The 18,081-nt window shown below is 46.2% G+C and overlaps 1 protein-coding gene across 1 annotated transcript in view; it reads right to left on the bottom strand.

Annotated features, from left to right (window-relative positions):
- The window catches only part of cfap43 (cilia and flagella associated protein 43), a 70,154-nt gene that overhangs the window by 36,714 nt on the left and 15,359 nt on the right, over nt 1-18,081 (bottom strand). The window contains exons 9-17 of the mRNA XM_055647131.1: nt 16,849-16,965; nt 15,520-15,600; nt 13,864-14,012; nt 10,690-10,793; nt 8,895-9,047; nt 6,293-6,456; nt 5,242-5,394; nt 4,482-4,612; nt 1,210-1,339 (exon numbers count right to left, since the gene is read on the bottom strand). Of these exons, the coding sequence (XP_055503106.1) occupies nt 1,210-1,339; nt 4,482-4,612; nt 5,242-5,394; nt 6,293-6,456; nt 8,895-9,047; nt 10,690-10,793; nt 13,864-14,012; nt 15,520-15,600; nt 16,849-16,965 (1,182 nt within the window). The remainder of the gene's footprint in view (nt 1-1,209; nt 1,340-4,481; nt 4,613-5,241; nt 5,395-6,292; nt 6,457-8,894; nt 9,048-10,689; nt 10,794-13,863; nt 14,013-15,519; nt 15,601-16,848; nt 16,966-18,081) is intronic.

The following is an 18,081-nucleotide window of genomic DNA, read 5'->3' as shown; positions in this document are numbered from 1 at the left end:
CCTATTCTTTCCCCTCTCATTCTTGCTGAAGGCAAGCATTCATAACCATGAACTTGGGGATTCCAAGATACTGTACCTCCGCACATCAACGCTGTTAAGGGTCTTGCCATTAACTGTATAACCTGCACTTACATTTAACCTCCCAATGTGCAACACCTTGTAGTAAACTCCATCTGCCATTTCTCCACCCATTTCTGCAGCTGACCTATATCCCTCTGTATCTTCTGACAGCCTTTCTCACTGTCTGCAACTCCTTCAAATTTGGTGTCATCAGCAAAGTTACTCACCAACCCATCAACATTAAAGTCATTTATACATATTATAATTAGTAGAAGCCCCAGCACAGATTCCTGTGGAACTCCACTGGTCACAGGCCACCAACCAGAATATCTTCCTTCCACTACAACCCTCTATCTTCGAAGAATCGGACAGTGTTGAATCCGTACAACCAAATCAGCGTGAATCCTGTGCATCTTAAACTTCTGGCTCGTTTATGTACCAACAGTGACTTTATCAAAAGCCTTACTAAAATCCATGAATGCAACATCCACCGTCCTTCATCAATCTCCTCCGTCACCTCAATGAATGAAAACATTCTCAAAGCTTCCTTGCAAATTGCATTTCTACTCACTGAAGGAGATCCCAGACCTGTGGCTGCTCAGAATGGAGAAAGAGAATTTACGGTCCTCAGACAAGAGCACCCAGAAGCCCAAACTCGAGGGCGAGAGAGGGGACCCTGTCCCAATTGCCTCATTCACCAAATCCTACCCCACTTGGGTCTGTGGTGCCCACTCCATCAGTCACCTGAGACCCACAGAGCAGACAATCCTGGGCCCTAGGGGATGTCTAAGGAGGAGCCACCCTTCATCATTACTGGTTGCACATTCACCCACCCAATAATCTGGGTCCCGACCTGAAACGTCACCCATCCATGTTCTCCAAAGATGCTGCCTGACCTACTTAGTTACTCCAGCACCTTGCGCCTAGGGTTCTGCTCGTTCAACCTCCCCTTCCTTGTGAGCTCCCTGAATCAAGTTCCCCAGAGCCACCATGGGACATCTTCCTCTGTTGAGGGAGGTACATAAATGAAGGAGGTTGATATTATTTGGTCTTCTGCCAGGCCAGTCATTGCAAACTAATTAGGCAGTCACAGCAACAAGAACGATAGCAGTTGTACTTATGCACATTGAACTCAGCACTATTCTTCACCAATTGATGCTTGTGTTCAATCAGGTCCAGCACTTTGTTCTCTGTCTTGGAGGTCTGACTCAGCAATGAAAATGTTGAGACACTGAATTCTATTGCTGCCTTAGTCCGCAAAGTGTTCTCCGTGTCAAACCTAAACAAAACAAATGTCGTCAGTGGGGCAGGGAAAAAGTGGCCAAAGCCAGGCTGACAGGTCAGAGCGAGCGACAGGGGAGCCTGGTTGAGCAATGACATGGATGGTGGTCCTGGCCATGGGGAAAGGTAGATGTAGAGAAGATATCTTGTGTGGAGGGAACCAGAACCAGGGACTGCAGCCAGTCACTAACAAATGTCACAGAAAATTAGTCACAAAACTACACAGCACAGAAACAGGCCCTTCGGCCCACCTTGTCGACATTGACCAAGTTGGCATTTGGGTTAATTCCATTTGCCTGCATTTGGCCCATACCCCTTCCTACATATCTGACCAAATATCTTTTAAAATACATAATTGTATCCACTTTTATAGCTTCCTCTGGCAGCTCATTTCAGATACAAACTAGTCTCTGAGTAAAAATGTTTCCCCTGAGGATCTTCTTAAATCTCTCCCCTCACACCTTAATCCTGTGCCCTCTAGTATTAGAGTCCTCTATCTTGGGAACAGGACTGTAAGCGTTCACTTTATCCATGCCCTTTATAATCTTGTACACCCCAATCAGGTCAACCCCCAGCCTCCTACGCCAATAAGAAAAGTCCCAGCCTATCCAACAAAGCCCGCAAGCCCAGCTAACATCATGTGAGTCTCTACTGCACCCTTTTCAGCTTAATATTATTCACAATCCAAGAAAAAATCTTTAGCCAGAGAGAGGGAAGAATGTGGAATCCACCCCTCATAGAGCGTAGGGTGGAAGGCTGGATAAACATATAGGAGAAAGGTAGACTCAAAATGCTGGAGTAACTCAGCGGGTGAGGCAGCATCTCTGGAGAGAAGGAATGGGTGACGTTTCGGGTCGAGACCCTTCTTCAGACTGATATCAGGGGAGGGGGCAGGGCAAAGACAGAATGTAGTCAGAGACAGTAACCCTAACTGGGAACTGGGAAGGGGAAGGGGATGGAGAGAGAAAGTAAGGGCTTTCTGAAGTTAGAGAAGTCAATGTTCATACCGCTACCCAAGCAAAATATGAGGTGCTGTTTCTCCAATTTGCGCTGGGCCTCATTCTGACAGTGCAGGAGGCCCAGTACAGAAAGGTCAGATTGGGAATGGGAGGGGGAGTTGAAGTGCTCAGCCACTGGGAGATCAGGTAGATTAAGAAGGACTGAGCGGAGGTGTTCAGTGAAACGATCGCTGAGCCTGCGCTGGGTCTCGCCGATGTAGAGAAATTGACACCTGGAACAGCGATGAGGTTGGAGGGGGTGCGAGTTGATACCTGAAATAGTAGATGAGGTTTGAGGAGGTGCAGGTGAACCTCTGCCTCACCTGGAAAGACTGTTTGGGTTCTTGGATGGAATCGAGGGGGGGAGGTAAAGGGACAGGCGTTGCATCTCCTGTGGTTGCAGGGGAAAGTACCTGGGGAGGGGATGGTTTAGGTGGGAAGGGACAAATTGATCAGGGAGTTCCAGAGGGAACGATCTCTGTGGAAAGCAGAAAGGGGTGGAAATGGCAACATGTGGGCAGTAGTGGGATCCCACTGTTTGCTGATGGGGTGGAAGCTGAGGACAAGGGTGACTCTGCCTTGACTACACTTCTTCCCACCCTGTTTCCTGTAAAATCCATCACGATGACCTCTTCTTCCGTCGCCTCCTCCTCTGGGCCTTTTTCTATGGGAAGGAATCCTCACCATCCAGTGATGACACCTTCTCCCATCTTCAACGGATCCCATCCTCTTGGACTTCCCCGGATGGCCCTCTACCTTCTTTAGACCTTTTCATTTCAAACTGCTGGCGGGACATCAACCACCTCAAATTTTCCACTCCCCTTACTCACTCAAACCTCCCCCCCCCCCTGATCGTACAGCCCTCCGCTCACTCTGCAGTATCCCCGACTGGAGAATCTAACCCACCGACAAGGGAGGTGCCGTGGTAGTCTGGCGCGCTGACCTCTACCGGACTGAGGCCAGGCAACAACTCTCAGACACCTCCTCCTACTAATCCTTCGCCCATGACTCCACAGACAAGCACCAGGCCTTAATCTCAAGCACCATTACTAATTTCATCACTTCCACTCTCTGTCCTCCAAGACCTCCAACCTTATCGTTCCCCAGCCCCGCACGTCCTGATTTTATCTTATTCCATAAATCCACAAACACAATCCTGGCAGACCTATTGTTTCTGCTTGATCATGTCCCACCGAATTGTCCAACTGACCATCCTATCCCTCCGGAACTCCCTGGTCAACTCGTCCCTACCCACCCAAATCACCCCCTCCCCAGGTACTTTCCCCTGTAACCCCAGGAGATGCAACGCCTGTCCCTTTACTTCCCCCCCCCCTCGATTCCATCCAAGAACCCAAACAGTCTTTCCAGGTGAGGCAGAGGTTCACTTGCAACTCCTCCAACCTACTGTATCCGCTGGTCCAGGTGACAACGCCTCTACATCGGCGAGACCCAGCGCAGGCTCGGCGACCATTTCACTGAACACCTCAGCTCAGTCCGTCTTAACCTATCTGATCTCCCGGTGGCTCAGCACTTCCCCTCCCATTCCCAATCTGACCTTTCTGTCCTGGGCCTCCTCCATTGTCATTGGCCAGCGCAAATTGGAGGAACAGCACCTCATATTTTGCTTGGGTAGTTTACACCCCAGCGGTATGAACATTGACTTCTCTAACTTCAGATAGCCCTTGCTTTCTCTCTCCATCCCCTTCCCCTTCCCAGCTCTCCCACTAATCTTACTGTCTCTGACTACATTCTATCTTTGTCCTACCCCTTACCCTGTTATCAGTCTGAAGAAGGGTCTCGACCCGAAACGTCGCCCATTTCTTCTCTCCAGAGATGCTGCCTCACCTGCTGAGTCACTCCAGAATTTTGTGTCTACCTTCGATTTAAACTAGCATCTGCAGTTCTTTCTTACACATATAGGCAAAAGGAATGGGATAATTTAATGGGGTTAGCTGAAATAGGTTGTGAGTTTTATGTGATTAAGACTCCTCCAACTCTCCTCCCCGACTAAACCAAGACTGAGGGAGCTTTCTTGGGACAGGGCAGATGGAGTTAAAGTCCAGAACAGCTATGATTTAATGGGAGGAAGAGGTTGGAAGGACTAAATGTCCTCTTCTTAATTCCCATCATCAGGTCACTTACTTTGACGAAAAGCAGATGAGAGTGCCGTCATGAATGCCAGTGGTCAGAACTGTCTGCCGATCCAAGGAAAAGTCCACTGACCTCACTCCCCCGGAGTGGTACGAGTGACACTGGGTCTCGAAGTTAATCTCCTGGGGATGGGAAACAGTCGGGTGGTTATCTGCAAACAGTTCAATTCCAGCTCCCGCTCAACCAACTCCAGAGGGGATTACACTCAATTTAGATTCTAAAATGTAAGCAAAAACGTCACCATCAGAGTAAAGTGAGGAGGTGTGTGGGAGGGGAATGTGGAGCTTGGGGTGGGTGGGGGAATCTTGTGTGTGGGGAGCGAGGGGCGGCAGCTTGGGGAGGGCAGTCGGGGGTGGAGCTGGGGGGAGCAGGGGGGCAACTTTGGGGGGAGCTTGGGGGTGCAGCTTGGAGGGAGAGCTTGAGGGGGAAGTTGGGGGGGGGTGGTTTGGGGGGGGGGGGGCTTTGGGGTGGGGAGCTTGGTTAGGAGGGGGTGTTTGAGAATCTGCTATATATTGAGCAAAACACAAAGTGCTGGAGGAACTCAGCGAGTTTGGCACAATCTGTGGAGGGAATGGACCAATGTTGTTTTAGGTTGGGACCCTTCTGCTCTGAATCCCTCCACAGATGCTGCCCGACCCATCAAACCTCTCCTGCACTGTGTTTTGCTCGGGATTCCAGTGGCTGTAATTCCCCGCGAGGTGTATATTGCCTTTCCACCTCAGTGGCGTTCACGCCCCACACTGCTGCTCACCATGCTGCTGGCATCTCTGATCTGAATGAATCCATCCCTGGCTGCAGAAGCCAAGTATTCCTGATCCTGGGAGAGGTGGAGGAATCCAGGTCCCAGCTGGTGGGCTTGCACCTTGACCTGGAGCATCAGGTTAAATGCTTTGTTGTTCACATCCTGGGCAGAGGGGGAGAGAGGGAAGGTGGTGAAATGAAACCAGCTGTGACTGGGATAAAACAGAGGGGGCAGGGGGAGAGGGGGAGGGGGTAGAAGGAGAGAGGCAGGTAGAATGAGTGGGTCTTGAGTGCATCTGCATGGAAGAGTCAATGTTGGAGTGGGAGAGAAGGAAGGAAAACTGAGAGGCAGTGGAGAGTACGTTTCAGAGAGTAATGGTGGGAAAAAGCAGGAAGGCGAGCATTATTACTGAACTGTGAGTGGTTGGGTGGTGTAAGAGAGCGGGGAGTGAGTGAGTTAGATTGGGAAGTGAGTAGGGTGTGAAAGTGGGGAGTGAGTATGCGTGGGAGAGTGAGAGTGGGGAATGACTGTGAGTGAGAGAGTGGAGTGAGTGAGAGTGGGGAATGACTGTGAGTGAGTGGGAAGTGGGTGAGTGGGGAATTAGTTTGTGAGAGTGGGGAGTGAGTGTGAGTGAGAGTGGGGAATGAGTGTGAGTGAGAGAGTGGAGTGAGTGTGAGTGAGAGTGGGGAGTCAGTGAGCGTGAGCGAGTGGGGGCAGATACGTGAGTGAGAGTGGGGGAGGGTGTAAGAGTGTGAGTGAAAGAGTGGGGCGGGAGTGGTGAAAAAAGTGCATGTGAGTGATTGCACGAGCAGAGGAGGACAAAATGGCAAACGTAGGTGTGAGAGAGGGAGTGTGAGAGAGACAAGGTGAGAGAAAGAAGGTGAGTGAGGGAAAGACAGAGTGAGAGTGAGGGGGTGAGAGTGAGGGGTGAGAGAGAGAGGGTGAGAGAGCAGGAAGCATGTATGAGAGTAGGAAGGAAGCATGGCGAGTGGGTCGGGGCGGAGAGAGCAGGGAGAGTGTGGGGTGCGGAGATTGGGTGGGAGAGGGGGGTCAGAGTTACCTTGATGATCTTGTACTTGAGGATGCTGCGGGTCTGACTGCAGAACCCGTACAGATTATCCTCGCAGTCATGGACTGCAGAGGTGAGGGGCAGCCTGTTACGACAGGACATCTTCTTAATGGCCACATCACTCATCATTCCTCGGTTATTGATGTACGTTTTAGCTGAACAATAAATGAACAAGATGGAACTTAATCAGTAGAACAACATCAAATACACACAAACACACACACACTTACACACACACTCACACAGACACACACACACGCCAGTCTCTCCATGCAAGCATATACACCGATCTCTGCATACTCACCCGTCTCTGCCAGAAATTGTATGCCAGGGTACAAAACTGTGTCTCGGACAATGCAGTGAGCACCACAGTGGCCCCACAGTGGACAGTCCTCTCTCCCTTCCCGTTCACCATCTACACCTCGGACCTCAAATATAACTCGGTCTCCTGCCACCTGCAGAAGTATTCAGATGACTCTGCAATTGCGGGCTGCATCAGTGAGGGGAGGGACACTGAATACAGATGTCATCAACGACTTTGTTGAGTGGTGTGGGATGATTTACCTGCAGCTCAACACTGACAAGACTAAGTTGTGGTGAACTTTAGGAGGAGAGGAATACCCCTGTCTCCATCAACGGTGTGAATATGCAGTTTACCAGGTGTGTACCTGGACAGTAAATTGGACTGGTCCAGGAACGCTGAGGCTCTGTACAAGAAGGGACAGCACCAGCTGTACTTTTTGAGAAGGCTCCGCTCCTTGAATGTCTGCAGTAAGATGCTGCAGATCGGTGGTAGCTAGTGCCACCTTCTTCGCTGCCGTGCATTGGGGCAGCAGGGTGAAAGCTGCGGACGCCAATAGGATTAACAAATTCATCAGGAAGGCTGGCTCCGTCCTGGGGGTGGAGTTGGATTCATAGGAGGTGGTCTTGGAGGGGAGGATGCTCCTCAAACTGCAGAACATCCTGGACAATACAGCTCAGCCCTCCATGACACATTGGTCAACCTGAGGAGTATCTTCAGCAACAGACTGGTTCCACTAAGATGCAGAACAGAACGCCACAGGAGATCCTTCTTCTCCGAGGCTATCAAACTGTCCAACTCCTCCTCCTTCCATCATGGGGTAGACTGAGACTGACTCCTCCCCCCCCCCCCCCCCCCCTCCATTCTTTGCACATCCCCAATCCTTTCCACTCGTCACTTTAATTTCATGTTTCATATATTTTGTGTTTTTAATGACCGTTGGCAGATCAATTTCCCTCCTGAGATGAATAAAGTTATATTGGATCGCATCGCATCGCACGGTATTGAAAACTGCAAGCGATGGGCACACACCGATCCCCGTGTGGACTTGTGACACCACGTAAGTGGCGAGGCTTTGATCAGCAGTTAAGGGTTTTGTAGAGTTAAGTTATCAGGAACGTAACACCAGTACCTAGACTAATGATGCTGCCTCTACCTACATGGACGACAAGGGCTTCAGGTGTAGGGGAACCATTACCTGCAGGCTCCTCTTGCATATCAGGGAATGGAGTGCAGAAGTTAGGGTGTAATGTTGCAGTTGTATCATAGTTGGAGGGGACATATGGAGTATTGTGTTCAGTTTTGGTTGCCATGCTGTAGGAAACATGGCATTAAGCCGGAAGGAGTAGAGAGAGATTTATGAGGATGTTGCCAAGACCCGATGGTCTGAGCAAAATGAAGAGGTTGAGCAGGCTAGGAGAATGAATGGTGATCATACAGAGGTGTATAAAATTATGAGGGGAATAGATAGCGTAAGTGCACAGTCTTTTACTCAGGGTGGGGAAATCAAGAGAAGGGAAAGATTTAACAGGAACCTGAGGAGCATTTTTTTTTCACATAGAGGGCTGTTGGTATATGGATAAAGCTGCCACAGGAGGAAGTTGAAGCTGGTACCATAACAATATTTGAAAAACATTTGGACAGATACATGGATAGGAAAGGTTTAGAGGGATATGGGCCAAAAACAGGCAGTGGGACTAGAGTAGATGGGGCATTGCGGTTGACATGGACAAGTTGGGCTGAAGGGTCTGCTTCTGTGGTGTATCACTTTATGAAATCTTCCATGGCACCATACGTGGGCCACACCACCTTCGCAAGGACAATGTTGTCCACAGAGGTCAGATCATAATCAAAATGAATACATTAAACTAGATTCAGTGCTATTACACGCTGCTGGGGAGGGTTTTAGTTCTAGTTTTAGTTTAGAGATAAGTTGCGGAAACAGGCACTTCGGCCCGCCAAGTCTGTGCCAACCAGAGATCACCCATGCACTAGTTCTTCCTTGCCCACTAGGGACAATTCACAGAAGCCAATTAACGTACAAACATGCACGTCTTTGGAGTGTGGGAGGAAACGGGAGCACCCAGTGAAATCCCACGCGGTCACAGGGAGAATGTACAAACTGCGCAGACAGCACCCGTAGTTAGGATCGATCCCGTGACTCTGGCGCTGTGCCGCCCCACAGGTTGCCGAGATGTAGGTGCAGATTTGGTGATTAGTACAGAGCTCAGGTATGAAGTGCAGTAGGTTCTCCCACTGATCTCCTGTCCAGTGCCATGATAGCCTGCTTACCTGCAGTATCCTCTCCCAGCAGCTGAAACATGGTTAACTCGGTCCCTCCGTGACATTTGTGCTCTCCAGGCTGACAGGACAGTGTCAGGCAGTCCACGTTCTTCCTCAAATTGTTCAACACAACAGACACCCCCAAAATCTCAGCTTTTATCTCTGTTTGGACACAAAAAGAGCAAGGGGTGAAAACTGCAGGTGCGGCAACAACAGTCGAATAACAGTTCAGTCAGAACATCGAGCACAGCAACGGGAATGATCAGCGGGTGCAAAGTGGGGAAACATTTATAAACACATTTGGGTTTTAGTGTGTCTCCAACCCAGGATGTTCCTGTCATGGGATTGTCTGATGAGATACCATAGTGGAGCCATACTGAGTATTAAACCCTGTCATGCCTCAACTACACCGCCGTGGGATAGCTGAGATGGAGCATCTCGGTTGGCATGGGTATGTGGGCTGAAGGGCCTTTTTCCATGCCTTATGACTGTATGACTAAGCATTTGCAGTCCATGTTAATCATATAGACAGAGGGACTGTCTGCAGATGATGCAAAGAAAGGAGGCACATTTTGAGGAGGAGGGTTTGCCAAGAACTCAAGAAGTTTGGAAAGGAATATAGGTAGGTCAAACAAAGACGGGGTCCACAGTAAGGAAATGTAAGCATGTCAGCTTTGGAAGAATATAAAAGGAAAACGTTGTCTAAAATTAGGTTCCAACCCAAAATGTTGTCTGTTCATTCCCTTTACAGATGCTGCCTGACCTACTGAGTTCTCCAGCGCTTTGCGTTTTGCTCAGGGTTCCAGCATCTGCAGTTTTGTCTTTCCATACAGAATATTGTTTAGGTAACCTGGGACTATTAAATCCTGGTGTTAGAAGGACTCGAGTGTCATACAAAGTAACATAAAAAGTTAACAAGAATTTTAAAAATCATATGCTGGTTGCTAACACTGGAATCAGTGCTGGAGGAACTCAATGGGAAACGTGCCAGTTATTGCAAGTGGGATCCAGCACAAAGTTGCAAATTCTTGCTACCACTGTCCAAGGCTGTGGTGAGCTCCCACTTACAGTACTGGGTACAATTATGGACTCTGTATTTAACGGGGGAAATACTTGCTCTGGAACAAGTGCTGGTTTCATGAGAAAAGTTTGAGAATGTGCTTTTCGATATAGCGTCTTCGACCTGAACATTACCTGTTTCTCTCTCCACAAATGCTGCCTAACCTGCTGATTTTTTATCTGCATTTTCTGTTTCTATTTCAGATTTCCAACACCTGTTGCGTGTTATTTTTCTTGGGCCTACATTCTGTTGTGTAAAATAAGATTCTGAGGGGACTTGAAAGGGATACACTGAGAGAATACTTTCTCTGGTGGGAGAGTACAGGACCGGGGCACAGTCTGTAGGTAAGGAAACATCCACTAAAGTTAGAGGTGGAGTTATTAAATATGTTTCCGGGCTGAGAGAAGCGGGTGATGTTTGACTATGGAGAAATGAAGGTTTATCGCAAACAGGCAGGGTTGTGGTCAAGACCAAAGACTAAATCAGGCGAAAGCACCTTGGATGCACCGCCATTCCTGGTCCAATCTTTATGTTGCATCCCATGGAGGGGTGGAGGAGCAACTTTGAGAAGGAGGACAGGGGAGGCAGAGGAAATCCTTAAGAGTATCCTCACATCATATGCAAACATACTTGTAAACAGCACTGATGGATCTTGTCTCTGTTGCAACATTCTACGCGGTGGGAGGGCTCACTGGTCAGAGTGACTGAGACAGGGAGTTTCAAGGCAATTCATTCAACAGTTACCTGTGTATCCAAATACTTTAAATAATTTGGAGGGTTTGGCATTCATACTGAATATATACCCATCGGAGCATCCAGCCACAAGGAATTGTCCCTCTGGATCATACCTGAAAGATAGTTCATAAGTCATTGGAGCAGAAGTAGGCCATTCAGCCCATCAAGTGAACTCAAGTGACATTCAATTATGGCTGATCTATCTTACCCTCTCAACCACATTCTCCTGCCTTCTCCCCATGACCCTTGATATTGTTTCTAATCCCAAGTATCTGTCAATCTCTGCCTTAAATATACTCAATGACTTAGCCTCCATAGTCGTCTGTGGCAATGAATTCCACAGATTCATCATCCTATTTGTTAAGGAAGTCCTCCTCATTGTCAGTGGTTGGGATGTAGTAAGTAAGTGGCTGTGGGGAACCTCTGGTGCTCCATCCTCAAAGTGGAGGTGGAGCATTTGCAGTGGCGTTGGGCACCATAAGACGATGTATTGGGAGCACTCAGCTTAATGCAAATAGCAGATGAAGCATTTCATCTCCCAAGCTAGCCACCTTTTGCCTGACCTGTGGCTCTCTCACTGGCCTCAACAATCATAGATAGGGGATAGCCTGAACCTTTCCATCAGGATGGAAATATCAAATACTGGAGAGAATAGTTTGGAGGGGCAAAATTTAAAGTGAATGTGCTGGGTATTTTTGTTCTCCACAGAGCATGGTGAGTGCCTGGAATGTGCTGGGGGAAGGGAGGCGGGTTAGAGGCATATATGATAGTGGCGTTTACGAGACTTGGATAGGCACACAAATATGCAGGGAATGGAAGGATATGGATCATGTGCAGACAAGTAATAATAGGCCTTGGCATTATGTTATGCACAGACATTATTCCTGTGCTGTACTATTTTATGTTCTATGTTCCATGTAATCACAATGGAAGCAAGTCACCATTGTTCCCATCAGTCTGCCTAAGATGCATTCCTTTACGTCTGACCCAGTTCATACAGAGAATTGTGAGGAGATGTGTGAGGGGAATGTATCCTGTTGCTTTAGCCGACCACTTCACTGCACATGTCACAGTTAGTTACACCCCACAGCCTCCCCCTTCGTGAAAAATATGATTCACAATTCAATCAATTCTCAATCAAATTCAGTAGAATCCTGTGCCCTTTTATTCCATAGTTTTCACCAAATGTAGGCTCTTGACCATATTCATAATAACACAACTCTTCGATATTCTCTGCTATTTCTCCCTCACGGGAATTATATGCACACATTACTGGGTTAATCTGCTTTCACAAAATCTCTCTTTGTACCGTACACTTTGATCCCATTGCTGCCTTTCAGATGTTCATGTCTGTCTGATGGAACACAAGTTCCATCACGTTGCTCAAGTTATTTTTCTTCATCGTTTGAGTCATAATTTTATTTTGTCTCAATTTCTCTTCTTTCCCTCTGCTCAGGACTAACTGGACTGTGTTGAGTGGTCTGGATATTAGCAACTCAGCAACAGTGAAAATCCCTTGTTGAATGTAGCGATATTATGACGTTTATTAAGATCTTGGCTAATTAAACTCATGTTGTTGACGACTTTTGGAATACCTGGTTCTTCATAGCTTCTTTAAACCGCATCAACCTCCACTGCAACTCTTGCCTGATTTGGTGAAATCAGTATATGAGATTAAAACAAATGTGTTATAAAAAAGAATTTGGGACAGGGCGTCCATTCTAAAGATGAGGCGAAGGGAACCAAGGAACTGAAAATTGTTGAAGAACGAATGAGGTGCATCGGATGTAGATCAGAAGAGGGGTGGAAAAGCTGGAGAAGAGTTTGGTGGGGAAGGAGCAGGCAGAAACAATTGGCCTGCAACCCCGTCTGTAGATGCTGCCTGACCTGCTGAATTACTCCGGCACTTTGTGTTTTGTTTCTTAAAATGCTCCCAATAAAAGACTCAATGAAGCAGCAGGCTGTTCATCACCGCCAGCTATTCCCTTAAACTGTCATGAGAAATGCATCAACAGGGTAATACAGGACCCAACGTGTTTCTCCTTGATCCATTTTGAGTGATAGGTATGAAGTTATCAAGCATTTTTTCACAATAATTAACATGTGTGTTCTTTGGAAAGGTCTTGCCAACTATTTTAACACTGTACAGGTGTTTTCCTGGGATGGCTCTGGCATCTTCTGTTTGCACAGTTTTCCACCAGCTCCTCAAGATCTTTACCTAAATTTACTTCACTTTACTTTGAACCATGAACTGTACATTGTGGTTAATGGTCGGTAAAAGGAATTGATGGAGATAACTCCTCTTAAGGCCTCTTAATTTGAGCATACTTTCACTGTCCGGGACTGTGCATGTGGCAAATGTAAATGTTTATTGCAGACGTGACCCATTCCCTGATCATTTACAGCTACAATTTCGCAATCTAAAGGATCCATTTTAATAATACCAATTGTGGCTCACTTCTCTAGTTCATGTCTTATGACTGTTGCTATTCCATTTTTTTTTAATTTCTCAGTGCAAGCAGTGCTTTTTTGTGATGACATGTAGTGGTATCGTTCTAACATGAAACGTTGGGTTATTTATGGATAACATGTGAATGAATTAGAACATTTATTTGTTTAGACTTAAAATGCAATTGTCAAGTTGCAAGTTAAAACTTATCCAACGTTAGGTATATTAATGGGAAAAAATTAGTTGAAAAGTGAGGTTTAATTATTTATTGATATGTGTACTGGCACAGTTCCATCTAATGTTTGGAGCTGATGCAATGGTGACAGTACTATAGCAAGGACTAGCAAAGAAATCTCACATAATACATACCATAGCGAAATTATCTAAATTCTGCAATGTTTCATAAAATAAAATAAAAATTCCCATCCCACCTTCAGCCTTTGTCCTCTGATTCTTGATTCCAGTACTCTGGGTAAAAGACTCTGTATATTTACCCAATCTATAACCCTCATGATCTTATACAACTCTATTAGGTCACCCCTCATCCCCCTGCGCTCCAAGGAGTCCTAGCCTTGCAGACTTCTCCCTATAGCTCGGCCCTTCAAGTCCTGGCAACATCTGTAGAAATCATTTTTGCATTCTTTCCAGCAGCACAACATCGCTTCTGTAGCAGGGGACCAAAACAACTCAATACTCCAAATGTGGCCTCACTAACATCTACTGCTTCGACTTACTTCAGACTCTGTATTGCCATTCTGTGGAGAAAGACTTGGTGGATCAGCTGAGGAGTCTCCACTGTCACCAAGTTGGCATAATAGATATGACCAGTTTCAGTGGCCAGAGCCACGTGGTCAGAGGAAGGACAGCATGCCATGGCACTGATCTGTAAATGTGAGTAAGTAAATACAATTAGGTTTCATCCCCCAAAGCTGTATCATCTACGTCCATCTCATGTGCACTGGGTTCAAGATTCACCTGCTCTTTGTACATCATTTGTTAGGCGAATTAAAATGGACCACATGATTCACCCTCTTCACCCCATGCATGCGACAATATCACTTACTCTCCCTCCATGTTGCAGAGTGGACACGATGGGCCGAATGGCATACCCCTGCTCCTATGATTTATGACATGTCTCCTTTAAACATGCATGCCAAACTTTAAAAATCTTTACTCCTTGCAACGCAGAAGCTGTGGGGTTTCAGTTTCAATTCATAAGCTATAGGAGCAAAATTAGGCCATTCGGCCCATCAAATTATTCTGCCACTCAATCATGGCTGATCTATCTTTCCCTCCCTCCTGCCTTCTACTCACAGTTTGAGTTTGAGTTTGAGTTTAGATTATTGTCATGTGGACCGATGTGCAGTGAAAATATTTTGTTGCAAGCTGAAGCAGGCAGCAGAAAGACAATATATGATTACAATTGAGCCATCCACAGGGTACAGATCCATAATAAAGGAAATTACGTTAATTACGCTTTGTTCAAGATAAAGTCCAGTAAAGTCCAATCAACGTTAGTCCAAGGTTCTTACCGAAGGTTGGAGAGTGATCTTATAAAAGTGTATAAAATCATGAGAGGAATAGATAGGGTGAATTCACAAAGCCTTTTTCTAATGGTAGGAGAATCGCGAACCAGAGGACATATGGTTAAGGTGAGAGGGGAAAGATTTAATAGAAACCTGAGGAGCAACTTTTTCACAGAGCATGGTGGGTATATGAAAAATTAATCTATGCCTCTAATGATATTATACACCTCAATAAGGTGACCCTCAGCTTTCTACCCTTTAAAGCACAAGGTCCAGGCCTATCTATCCTCTGCCTATAACTCAAGCCTGCAAGCCCAAGTAATCAAGGACATGTCTCATCCAGGTTACTCCATCTTCTCCCCTCTCCCATCAGATGAGAGGGACAGAAGTTTGAAAATGCATACCTCCAGATTCAGGGACAGTTTCTTCCCAGCTGCTATCAGGCAACTGAACCGTCCTCTCACCAACTAGAGAGCAATCCTGACCTCCCATCCATCTCATTAGAGACTTTTGAACTATCTTTAATCAGACTCTACTAGACTTTATATTACACTAAATGTTGTATCTTTTATCCTTATCTGTGCACTGTGGATGGCTTGTTTGTAATCATGTATAGTCTTGTCTTTGACTGGATAGCAACAAAAAGTTTTTCATTATACCTTGGTACACGTGACAATAATAAACTATACTAAACTAAAGTAAACTGATGATCTGCACCCTTTCCAATTTATTGACATCTTTCCTGTGGCTGGATGGCCAGAACTGCATACAGTACTCCAAGTGTCTACCAATCCCACTCCCCTGCTCTTTGCCCATTACCATGTCACACATTTGAAGATAAATAACAGCTGAAGAATTGTTTACCCTTTCTGGCAGTGCAAGAGTGCTGATGTTTTTTCCATCCTTGAGTGACCATACTTGCATGATACCCAATTTTCTTGCTGACTACAATAAAGCAGAGGACGCATGTTAATAAATTGGGACACATCAGGAGTGAGCATGAGATTGAAGAGGGAGGCAGGATAAAGCAAAGTCTACAGAGAGTGAAAGGGTGGCCAGAGAGAGGAAAAAGTCCCTTATAGACCAGCCTGGCTGTATATGTGTGGACCCACAGGAGATGGGTGAGATTATGAATGAATATTTCTCATCAGTTTTTACTGTGGAGGAAATGAGGAATATGAGTTGTGATGTTTTGGACTAAACACTAGAGAGGGGGTATTGGGACCTACACACGCATTAATCCCCAGGGCCTGACCACATGCATCTTCAGACCTGGTCGGAAGCTCAGGAAATAACTGAAGAGGGTCTTGCCAAGATATTTGCATCAGGATTAGCCACAGGTGAAATACTGGAAGACTGGAGAGTGACTAATGTCATACCATTATTTAAGGGCAGCAAGAACAAGCCAGGGAACTACAGGTAAGTGAGCCATCAGTGATGGGCAAGACACAGGAATGGATTCCTGTCCTTACCTAGTTACTGGCACGGACAGGGTCTAACACCATTTGTATATTCAAAGACTGAGCAGGGATAATCAGCTTGGACTTTTGCATGGAAATCATGTCTCTCAAGATGTCAACTAAGAGGTTGAAGAGGTTAACTAGAGGATTGATAGAACTGGGGTTGGATGTTGTGTACCTGGACTTCAGCAATGTATTTGACTGGTGGGTCTAGTGTAGCTGGGAAATATTGGCCGGTGTGGGCAAGTCGGGCCGAAGGGCCTGTTTCCACACTGTATCACACTCTATGAGGTCCCGCAGGGTAAGACCTCGGTTTAATCTTGGCTCTGAAAGAAGGTATTTTGATTACATGGCACTCTCTTAGTCACACCATTTGCATTGATAATATATTCTACTCTATGGAATGGGTCTCGAACCATAGTCCAACTGACCCAGAGATAAGAGTAGTTAATACTGATCAATGGAAGACTGTGCCTGAGGAAATAATCCAGGCCCCAGGACAGACATGTGTATGAAGGAACTGCAGATGCCAGTTTAAACAAAAGATAGACACAAAAGGCTGGAGTAACTCAGCGGGTCAGAAAGCATCTCTGTTGCTGTCTGACCTGCTGAGCTACTCCACATTTTTTGTGTCTGTCCCAGGAATGACATCCCATTCCTGCGCCAAAACAAATGACAAAAATTCACTACAAGATCCAACAAAGGAAAAATAAGCACCAGTCTTTCATCTTACCACACAGTACTGAGTCCCAGTGCCCAGAAACATTGCTGATACAAAGTCCCCACTGTACACATTCAAGGCTGTGCTCACATCAGCTTTCTCCAATGGGTTATATAAAAATGCCAAACCCTGAGGGAAAAAAAGAACAATTCTCTCAGCTCACTTTACACACGTGTAAGGACTGGATCAGCATCACAACAGTGAACGATAAGCAGTTCCCCTAATTGATGCCAACAAAACATTTTGTTCCGTCATTTTGTTAGGAGAAATGTCCTGGAGCTTTTCCCAGGACTGATTATTAAATACAATTAGATGCTGCGTTATAGTGGGAGGCATGAGAGCCAGCGAGGAAAGGCTTGGTCAAAGATACACCGTAGAAGGAGCCTCTTAATGCCTCGGGGGAGAATCACAGGAGTTAGGGTATCGGCCAACCTGGGGATGGGGGCGAGGGCAATGAATGAGATTATAGAAAGGAGGGAGACGTGGAATGGCTTCAAATGGGGATGAAGAGGAAAGAAAGCAGGAATAAACCCAGTGCTTTCTACATTTCAATTTGTGCTTGTATGGCATATCAACAACTCGATAAAGATACAAAATAGATACTCAAATAGACTCAGACAGCTTGGAAACAGGCCCATCGGCCAAACTTGCCCATGCCAGCCAACATACCCCATCTACACTAGTCCCACCTGTCTGCATTTGGCCCATATCCCTCTAAACCTATCCTATCCATGTAACTGTTGTGATAGTACCTGCCTCAACTACTTCCTCCGCCAGCTCCTTCCATACACCCACCACCCTTTGTGTAAAAAGGTTGCCTCTCAGGTTCCTATTAAATGTTTAGAATGTTTAATATTACACTGGGCACGATGATGACATTAGGAATAGATAGGGTGAATGCACAATCATTTTCCAGCAGGGGAATCAAGAAAGGGAATCAAAAGCATAGGTTTTAAGTGAGAAGGGAAAGATTTAAAAATTAATAGGAATCTGAGGAGCAACTTTTTCCACGCAGAGGATGGTGGGTATAGGGAACGAACTGCTTAAAAAAATTAAATATCTTAATTAATTTAGGCAGTCAGGTCCTTAAACACCAACCTGTCAAGAACACCAACACCCTGGAATGATACACTGACTGGCACCTTTTTTCTCTACAAGAGAAGCAATGCATAAATATATTTTATGAGTGAGTGGACTACACGTGGGAAGCTGGAGTTAGTGTTTTTGAACCAAACAGGAAGGAAC

The sequence above is a fragment of the Leucoraja erinacea genome, chromosome 15 (assembly GCF_028641065.1).
Source record: "Leucoraja erinacea ecotype New England chromosome 15, Leri_hhj_1, whole genome shotgun sequence".
NCBI lineage: Eukaryota > Metazoa > Chordata > Chondrichthyes > Rajiformes > Rajidae > Leucoraja > Leucoraja erinaceus.
Note: the sequence above shows the minus strand (reverse complement) of the source record. Positions and strands in the feature narration are given on the sequence as shown.